Consider the following 10,768-nt stretch of genomic DNA (forward strand, 5'->3'; position numbering starts at 1 on the left):
AGCAACGTATGTGATAATGTCTGATGTATATATAGTTTAAATTGTTTTATACGCTAAAGATAAGCAGTTAAGTAAGTATAATATTACTCTAGCAATCCTGTGGATCCGCACATACTGATTTTACCCCTTCTTCCCCCAACAAGACGCTTTTATAGTCTTTTTTAGAGGGATTTGATGAGGAAATTAGTCAAATAGAATTATTTTATTGTACAAGGTGTCCAGAAAGAGTATCGGGTATTTGTTTTCGCGCCATATTCGAAACGGGGCGTCTAAAGGGTGCGGGGAGGGGTTCGTGGGGTCCGCCATTTTGTGGAGTTTTAGTCACGATGGAACAGTACTCGGGGACGCATCGCGCATTTTGCGTACGAGCGTATTATCGTAATGGTGATTCAATAGTGACTGCTCAACGTCTCTATCGTGCGGAATATCGTACACGCCACGCGCCAAGTGACGATAGCATTAGGAAATGGATCAGGATGTTCGAGAATACAGGTGCGACAGTTAAAATTCAAAACTCTGGTCGTCCTCGTTCAGTTCGCGATGAAGAAACAATTGATGAAGTTGAGGCGTCGGTTCGTCAAAATTCGTCTTTATCCATCCGAAAGCGAAGCCAAGCGTTGAACATCAAAAAATCGTCTTTACATTGGATTTTAAAGAAAGACTTACATCTAAAAGCCTATAAAATTCAATTGGTTCAAGAATTGAAGGATACGGACTATGCTAATCGACTGAATTTTGCGAATGAAATGCTGCAGCGATTTAACAACTTTAACAACATACTGTTCAGTGACGAAGCAAATTTTCACCTGAATGGTCATGTTAATAAGCAGAATTGTCGGTACTGGGCAGTGGAGAATCCGAGACGAAAGCATGAACGACCCCTGCATAGCCCAAAGGTCGTTGTTTGGGCCGCTATGTCTGCTAAAGGCATAATTGGTCCTTATTTTCATGAAGATCAACGAGGCCGAGCAATTAATGTGAATAGTGACCGTTATTGCGATATGTTGCGAATTTTTTTGGTCCCAGAGTTGCAGGAGTTTGCAGGTTTCAACTTAAGAACGTGGTTCCAGCAAGATGGGGCCACTTGCCATACCTCAAATGACTCAATGGAAGTTGTTAACGAATTATTCCCTAATAAAGTCATTTCGCGAAGGGGTAACATCAACTGGCCTCCCAGAAGCCCCGACCTTAGCCCGCTTGACTATTTTGCAGGGGGATACCTTAAAAGTAAGGTTTATCAAAACAATCCGACGAATCTAACCCAAAAAAGCAAAACATCAGGTCAGAAATGGCAGCAATATCGATAGCTATGTGTCAACGTGTTATCGCCAATCTTCGTTTCCGTTTAGAAGAGTGCCAGCAACGTAACGGTCATCATTTGGATAACATCATCTTTTCCAAATAATTCTCCAATTCATATGCTAATAATAAACAATAAACTTTTTTATTACATACAAATAAATTTTGTTTCATTGAACTTACAAATACCCGATACCCTTTCTGGACACCTTGTATATGTATGTATTGTTAATTTCGAATAAAACTCGATTTCCAACATATTCACTTGTAAATATTTTCCGCCTGTGATTTCGGGCGTTTATGTGTTTCAATTTGATTTAAACCCGGCGGGCGTTAATAAAGCACTTGCCGACCTCTCGTTCTTATAATATGCATAATTGACGCGACTTTCTGAACAGTGACAGCTCTCGCGTAATGGCCACGATTTATTATTCACGTTTAATCGTTGATCACAGCACAAGTTATAATAGATCCTGCACGTTTAGTTGGAGGGACCTGCAAACTAAACGTAATACTAAACTACTAATGGCTGTTTGTGTACTTTACTCCAGGTTATTTATTATGTTCACATAACACATATTGTTTGTTAAATAGTAGTAACAACGAGTGGCTAAGTATCGGAAACTCTCTCTAAATGCAGCGGTACTATGCCGGTGGGTTACAAGCAGAAACTCCCTTGTCGACCTTGCTTTAAAGCAAGAGTTTACCGTGGATGACCAAGTGAGTTTCTCATACAAATAATAAGGTACGTGAGACTGAACAACATTAAACAAAAATCCAGCCAGATGCAATTTAAGCCAGAAGCAATTTAATCCACCCATCGCAAGCATGTCACACTTATTTAGAAAAGGTGTCACATGATTCCGAGGTGGTATTGAAAAACAGAAACGTGCACATGCATTTTGCACTCGTTGCAGTAGTCTATGCGTTCTTGCCTAAAGACACGGACCAAAGGCAGTGATACAGTAATTAAGTTTGGAGAGTATAAGAGATTCGCATAAGTGAATGCGTAAGTCCAGACTTAAGAAGTTACGAATGTCATAAATGATCTTTAACTTAAAAAGACAGTTCTGTACTACTTTGGCTAAAGCGCAGTCGACTTTCCATAATGTCACCCGAATTCTGAACCTCCGACACCAACTCAATACATCTACCCAAAACCTTTACTTGGGGCAAATGTGATTCTATATCCTGAATCTGTTTCTTGGAACCCATAGTCATGAATTTGGATTTAGTGGGGTTCAATCGGATAAATTAACCCTTTGACCGCCGTGGACGTTTTAAAGCGTCTTACATTAACTTGGCTGATACGCTAATACGTCTTCAACAAAGTTATGACGTCGCTGGAAAGAGATAATGCTGTGGGTTACAATACCTGCAAAAATGCTTTTTTTGCATATTCTTGTTAAATTTTTTCTTCTTTCTCATTTTTTTTCTGCTTCGATTTGTCTGGGTCTCATGTCTCTAAAATGAAAAATAAACTCTGGACAGCCTAATTTTTTAAAGCTCTTTTCTGATTAAGGAATTTTAAAACTATTTAATCTACATAAAATCCAGTGTTTTTTTGCTAAATGTGCGTTACATCAAGAATACGTAATAAAATTGTTCAGTGCCCCTGATTACAGCATTTTTGCGTACCCTAATATTAAAAGTACCACTTACAGCATTTATTTGGGTGTTGTTATGTACGAACAATGTGATTTAACCGAGTCCGAGTTTTAACAGTGCAATAAGTGTTACGATATTTAAAAACAAATGTAACTTCTCCTTACGTCATTTTATCCTTCCCTCGCTTAATGTCACCGCGACTTTACAGCAATCTTTAGAGACTACGCATGCAGCAGTGAGGGTACTTGTGTGTGTTGTCCGAGGTTTTTTATAGCAAAATCGAAAGTATATTTTCAATTATTATTGAACATTTTATTTCTTTTCCTTATTTTATTTTATAACTATATTATATATATTTATTCAGACCATAAGAGTCAGAAATTAATGAACTACGTGGGACTCGTAAATACGATGCATTTAAATTATAGTGAAATTTACTCAAATCACCATGATTAGAGTGATTTTATTTGACTGAGAAATCCTACAAAGTTCAAAGTTATTGTGATATGTAGGTATGTTAATATGTTTAGGTGATTATTATTCACTCTAAAACGGATTTAGATACAATATTGCAAACAAGCCATTTCCTGGATACATACATATACCTCTCGCCTTTCTCCCATCGGGGCAGGCAGAGAAATGTTTATACCTGTAGTGCGTTTTCGTCTTTTTATGAAGTTTTTTCTCACTTCACATAACAGTAACCATCATCATTTTTCAGCTAACTCATAGATCACAAAATCTTATGTCTAGATAGCATGAACCCTGTACAACCAATAGCACAGATTATGTCATAATAGTTACTATCAATAGTTAAAATTACTGTAGGTATGTCAAGTCATGCATACCACAAAGTTTAATTAATAATAAAATAGGTACACGTATAAAATATATTCTACACATATAGCAAACATAAAAACACAAATAATGTCACAAATAGAAGAAAATGCCTAGGTGAGCTAAAAGAGAACAAAGAAACAATTTTCTGTTGACGAACGCTATGCTATCAGCATTTTAAATAACAAATCACTACGGCCATCAGACGGTTCTAATAAATTGTAATCTAATCCAATGTGCAACAATCTTCCACCGAGAATAATTTAACCAGATTCAATGCCACAAACTGCATCAAGAAGCTCCGTGACATGTCACCAAAAGATATACAACACGCCAAACTCAAAACTAGTCTCTACAAAAGTTTATGATCTGACGCCCACGTTTAGAAACCCTGAGAAAAATGTATTCAAAGTATGTACTGAAATGATCATAGAAAATGTGTACTTTCAAATTGAGCAATATTGCAGTATCTGGTTGCAGTTCCCGGACCTAACCTTCAATTGACCAGTTACCACCCGAAAATATCAATGATGTACAACCCCGGTGCAGTTCATGGAATATGACAAAGAATTATGATACTATTTAGAAGGTTTAATTTTAATATTTTTTTTATTTTGAAGTCTGCTTAATGGACGAATATAATTTGGTATTAATTTAAATTATAATCATGATAAAATGTTTCTATATTTTTACTATTTTCGTTCATTACCTAGTGCCTACGAGGAACAGGGATGGTTTAATTATTATTGAATTTATACTAACACGTAATAATTTTAAATCTTTAACATGTAGATAATCGTTTTCCTTGTAGGTACAAGGCAATAAACTAAAATAGAAAATATAAGAACAGAAAATGAAACAGTAAGATTATTTATTGATTATTATTCTTTTATGGAATTTAAGGAATTTATAATTCATCAGTTCTGAGAACGATGTAATATGGCACACAAAGTGTCAATGATTTTGTTTTATTATGTTAAATCTCCAATATTATAATTCGATTTGTTTCATTGTACTCATGGTGACCAAAGTCTTTTTCGCAAATAGTGGTTCTTTTTAATAATAAGTATTTTAAAAGCAATGTAAATTGCATGTGATTTACACTTAAAGCAGGTAACACCATTTTCATGTTACCTGCTTTGGTTTAAAAAATACTTTTACAGCAGTATTCAAACGTATATCTTCAAGAAGTCAACATTTAAAGACCAAAAATGTGTTAACCAAATTAACCGGAAAGTTACAGCATTCTTTGGAGTTATAATCTGAAAATCAAATTGTCGTAACCCACACATTCGTCCTTAGGAGTAGGACTATTTCAAATCCGAGTTTATTGTTAAGAAGTCCTATTTTTTATACGTTTATTTGCAAAATTTTATCACAAAAGACTCGAACCGTTTCAGAGTTATGATTTTTTTTCGTTTTTGCAATCTTTGTTTTGGCTCCAGTGAAAAGTTGAGTTTTTGATTGTTACAGCATTATCGCTTTCCAGTGACGACAAATTCATTGAAGGCGCAATGTATACGTTTCAATAACAAGATTCCGGTTAATATACAAAATTTGCCATTCACGAGGCTTAACACTATCGTGAAATAAAAACTTTATACTAAAGGTAAAAATCCGTGGTAGGTTAGTAGGTTAGGTTAGGTTCAAGGTTAAGGTAATTTGCTTACGTTTCCCAACATGGTTTCAGGGTTTTCAATATTCACTTTGTCTTAGTTTTAAGTGTCAACATGAAATTATGAAAGTTAATTTATAAAAATCAAATATTCTCTCAGAACAGATTAAAATATACATCGGTTTAATTTATTTTATGTCTCAGAGAAAAAGGACCAATATTTAGATGACTGTTTAGAATTTTTGCCTGCTGCTTTTGCAAATTTAAAATTATCATTTTTAAATACTTGCCTTAATTAAACTGGATAGTTACGAAACTACTCAATAGAGTTTTATTTAATACAGTAATTGAACAAAATGCGTGAAACAAACAATGGTTATTAGAATTACAAGTACATTGCTCCTTATTTTTTAAGATATAACAGCCGTACAAGAAAACTCAACAAAAAGCTCTTCTTACTTTTGTCTTGAACAAAGGTTCGAAATCTCTTGATTTTCTTTTTCAAAGGGATTTGTATTTTGTTCGCCAACACTCAAAGTAATAATTTACAGGTCTATAAATGTAGTACTTGCAGACTGTTTGCGATAACTGAGCTGCTAATTTGACATGAAAATTAAAGGCTACTTCAACTTTCTTGCTAAATCTTGCTTTTTAATTGGAGAATCTTTTAAATACACCTCTGGATCTCCGATTATTTTCGGGTGGCATTGGTATTTTAAATAAAGGCTTTGTTGTGAAATGGAAAACTATTACTATTACTTGGAAAAACTACGAAATAATTTTTGTGACAAAACATAAATGTACATTATTCAGAGGCACTGAGCATATATTTAAAATAAAGGCACTGAAATATGAACAAATGTAACCTTGTCAAATAATCAATGAAATTTTATTACGTTTCTGTTATGGTCACTATGCAATCAGCTGAATTAGATGAATAATAATAATAAAATAACGAAATTAAATAATCAAATTAGTTTTTACTTAATCTGGACTTGGGACTTAAAAGTATTATTGTACAAAATGTAAACATGTACACATAAGAAAAGAAAAGTGATAACAAACTTAAAACCCGTGGGTATAAGCACATAAGTTGTTGATATATATTAGACTATACTAATGATATATATATACTTACTAATGATAAGACGAGTTGACGCAATTCAGGAGATTACTATACGAAGTCTATCTAGAAGACTGTCGAAAATATCAACATCACCTCCAATTTTGATGTTAGTAAATCATTGTACGTTGGGCACATTTTAATATAAGGGTTTCAATGCGACAGGGATTTACTTTTATATCACAAATCAATTTAAGATAGAAGACTAAATAAAAAGATTACTGTATATAAGCTTTTACAAGGGGAGAATGTCCTATGTTTGTTTGTAATGAACAAACCTTAAACTTTACCAGCTTTGCTCTTCCAGTAGATTGCAAACGTACGACCCGGACCTAATATTAAACTAACAATTTTGAGGGCATTATGTACTTCTTCTATACGTATACGTAACTGCACTAAGTTTATAATAAGGAGAATTTATAACATTTAAGTAAACTTCGAAACGTTTAATACAAATAGAGTACATAGAGCGTTCAAAATGGTTCATTAAGAGCCTATCACACATTTTATATGTGACGCTGACGCGCGCGCAGAAGCGCGGTAGTCGCGCGTATGTATCGCACATTTTGATAAGATATAGATTTAATTTTAGTTTTGTTTGTTAATTTCAGTTACTTTTTGAAATGAAGCAACTGTATGAAATTCTAAGTGTGAATTCCAGTGGAGTATATAAGCTTCTTGCTTGCAACACAATGATTGCGCGCGTTTGAATAAATTCACTATAGTATTTCTGTAGCGCGTATAAGCGCAGATGACTCATTCTTCCGGCGCCGTAAACGCGTTTTCGTGAAACGCGCGTATAAAATACGCCGTTTGCGTAGGCCCTAAGTTGGCTGGATTTTTAAATATAAATTTTTGCGTTGCATTGTACTAATGTTTAAAATGGGAATAAACGCGATTAAACAATTTAGTAGGTGCTCTCACATCTACCCTCCCTCCTCCTACCTACCCTCAGCCTTGACTGAGTCAGCCCGTGACTATAGATAGCCATTGCAACCTGGCCGAAATGTTGGGATAATAGGTAGGTATGAAATACCTATTATATTGTTTAATCGCGTTTATTTCCAAAATGTTAGAACTTTTAAAAATTTGATGAATCATAAGGTATTTTATATGGCATCCATTAGAAGAATTGCTGTACCCCATGTGTTTTGCTCCGATGAAAAACAATAATCTATCATAACGTATCACTTCTACCACTCGTCATTTGTTTACGTGGGAGAGCTCAAAATGTATGCAGGAGCCGTCGCAGTCTCCAAAGGACGGGAATTAGTGGCGTAACTCAAATATTGTTTGAAACCTGTTTGAAGTGGCAGTGAGAAATTGCCCGGACGGTGTTTTGGAAATAAATATAGTGCGGAGTTTGTTAGTGATAAGGATAGATCAAACTGGGTAATGTATATTTAGTTCGTAAATGCATTTAGTTTTTTTTACATTTTGTTGAGTCGTCACTACGTGACAACGTATTGTCGACCGTTTCCTCATGCTCCTCCGTGCTCCCACTGGTAAGAGTATGTTAAGGTAAGAGTATCTTCCTATCGTGACGTCCTATCTAATAAGTACACTGAGCTAGAATAAGTCAGTTATTATAATAATATCTTTATTTCGTAGGTAAGGAAATGACACTTGAAATTTTAAAATCGTGACATATAAACGCTACTACTCATTCTCAAGTCAGATTGCCCCGAGCATGATAATTAAAAAACTGTAATAATAAAAATAACGCATACACTAATAGTCCCGCACTAGGGCAACCCTGTATCACGTTTGTTATGGACACACACAAAAAACGACATTTTCGTTTATTTTACACTCAAAACTCACGATAGAAATAAATATAGGTCATACAAATATTTCTCCCGGCCCTGGAATAGAACTCCGGACCTCTGTGTGGCAGCCCCGCATGGCAACCGTTGGGCCACGGAAGCAATAAGAAACTCTAAGGGTTGTTTAGACGAAAGACATTTGTAAGAACTCCAATATTTTTGCATTTTTCCATAAGGCTTTTCTCATTATGATCATAACAGCCGTTAACCACATTTTAGGAAAAAAATTTCGTAAGGTCTGCTGACTCGTTCCGTGGTCCAATTGGGAGAGCGACAACCCCGGTTTGGCAAACAGTCGCTAGTTCGAGTCCACCCGGATCGAAGGAATGTTTCTTTGTGTTTGTTCGATCTTTGTATCAATAATAACAACAAGGTTTTCCCTTAAAATTTGTATTAAGTTGCTGAAAATGTTGGTAAATATATGTATGTAAAGTACTTAAGGTAAAAAAAAACTCAAACTTAGTCTTTGAACACACACAGACAAAGTGCGACTTTCCCCAAACTTTCTTCCTAGCATGCGGTATTTAACAGTGTTATTAGTTCATGACAGTCGCCAACAAATATAATTTGTCTCAATTACACAAAGAAACTAATATGATACGAAGTACGGCACGGACTTTTGCGGAGGCATTGGAGCCCTTACTAGAGGAAAATACGTATATGTGCAATGAGATTTTTGAGTATAATTCGAATTAAGTAATAAACTGCCATTATAACTAACCAGAAACTTGTAATAAGACTGTCATCACAATTGTAACCGTGGCATTATTAACATTACATAAACCGATGGAATTCGTCGGATCTCGGCGGTTCAACGGACGATGCGATCCCGGGTTCGATTCCCGGTAGCACCAATTTGGGAAAATAAACTTTTCTAAATTGGTTCCTCTGGTGCTCATAATACAGGAAATTTCCTAGTTTGAGACCAGGTACTTTGTGGTTGTCTGTCATGTTATTATTATGACGTAACGTAAAAAGTTTTAGTTTTTTTTTATGATACCACTTGTAGCGTAACTCAGCGCAATAAATCGCAAAGATCTGACGGGTACTGTTACTTCGCGCGTCACCCTGACAATGCAGTAATGTGAGCTTTACCGCTTGGCGGCAGAAATAGGTAAGATGGCAGTAGTTCCCTGGATGAACTCTCTCTGAAGGAGCTCTACTGCTAGTAAAAAGTACAAAACGTGCTAGTGGTTAGGAATGCAGAGTCAATACGTGTCGAGTTAATAGTAATTAACTGCCTCCGTGGCCGAACGGTTACCATTCGGGAATCGAACTCTTGGGTCTTGGGTTCGATTCCCGGGCAAGGAGAACTATTTGAATGGCCTATATCTATTTCTCCCGTGAGTTTGGGTGTAATTTGTGGTTGTCTATGTGTGTGTCAATGACACCCGCGTTACAGGGCATCGCAAACTAGTACGTGTGATCTTGATTACCTGAAACTGCTTTTAGAGGAGCTCCGTCTCGCTGGTTTCGACCTTATATTTTAGAATGCGATTAATTTGTCCATGCGTAGTTATTGGTGGACTTAGCCATAATATAACCAGAGAGACTGAATTGTATTACAATGAAATATATTAACTCTTAATATTAACATCATTCGGCTAGCAGGGCACGCTCATCCTCCACGATTCAGTGCAGTCACGATGCAGTGGCAGTGCCCTTCAGATCGTTGTGATTTAAAGCTCTGAGTGGCACATCAACTGTTGTGAACACGAGGAATCTTTCTTTCTCAATATTAAGAAAATTTTGTATACTATTCCCTTTATTTATTCCGTATAAATAATTGCTTTTTCACCTTTTATAGATCAAGTAATTGTAATACCACAATTAGAGAAAATTTCTTAACGGCATTTTTATAAACATTATCAGTAGTTCCAGGCTTCTTATAGTATGACTTCTTTTGATTTTCCCGATTTTTCGGTTGACTAAGCTGTCAGCCCGTGACCATAGAGCGTGTAACCGTTCCGAAATATCGAGAAAATAAACCTGGAAGTAGTGATAATATGTGAATAACCACGAAAGTCTTAACATTTGTATGTAATTTATTAAATATATATGTATATAACGTCATATATGATTTGTATAATGTCAATGGGAATGATGATTTTTTATAAGACTTGCAAGTTATCTTTCTGTGCAACTCGTAATGTGGCTACCTATTGGTCATAGCTCTAAACATAGTATTTGAAATATACTTAAATATATTGAAGTATACGTTGGTACATATTTTATTTTCTATCCTGTCTCCCTTACCTCAAAGGCATTATTTCACTTTTAAGAAATTTCTCTTTTGCTCTCGTAACTTTTGTAGATTTAAGGAAATTTCTGAATTTCCTTTAATTTCGCAAAGTTTACACTTCAATCGTTTGAATCTGTAGAGTTTAGTGGAAATAATATTTTCTCGAACGCAACGCCTCGATACTTTTATTTTGAGTACAATTCTCAACGGAGCGGAAC

At 35.4% G+C, this 10,768-nt stretch overlaps 1 protein-coding gene across 1 annotated transcript; it reads left to right on the plus strand.

Moving 5' to 3' along the window:
* The first annotated feature begins 326 nt into the window (after positions 1-326).
* On the plus strand, positions 327-1,307 carry LOC113239110 (transposable element Tc3 transposase). Its single transcript, XM_026475977.1, has one exon. It carries the CDS (start codon positions 327-329, stop codon positions 1,305-1,307), a length of 981 nt encoding a protein of 326 aa, XP_026331762.1.
* The last annotated feature ends 9,461 nt before the right edge of the window (positions 1,308-10,768 follow it).

Source organism: Hyposmocoma kahamanoa, unplaced genomic scaffold (genome assembly GCF_003589595.1).
Source record: "Hyposmocoma kahamanoa isolate Upper Pololo Valley unplaced genomic scaffold, ASM358959v1 114, whole genome shotgun sequence".
Taxonomy (NCBI): Eukaryota; Metazoa; Arthropoda; class Insecta; order Lepidoptera; family Cosmopterigidae; genus Hyposmocoma; species Hyposmocoma kahamanoa.

What these genes read in the sequence shown, in the direction of transcription:
- LOC113239110 (XM_026475977.1), top strand. Translation starts at nt 327, where the DNA reads ATGGAACAGTACTCGGGGACGCATCGCGCATTTTGCGTACGAGCGTAT.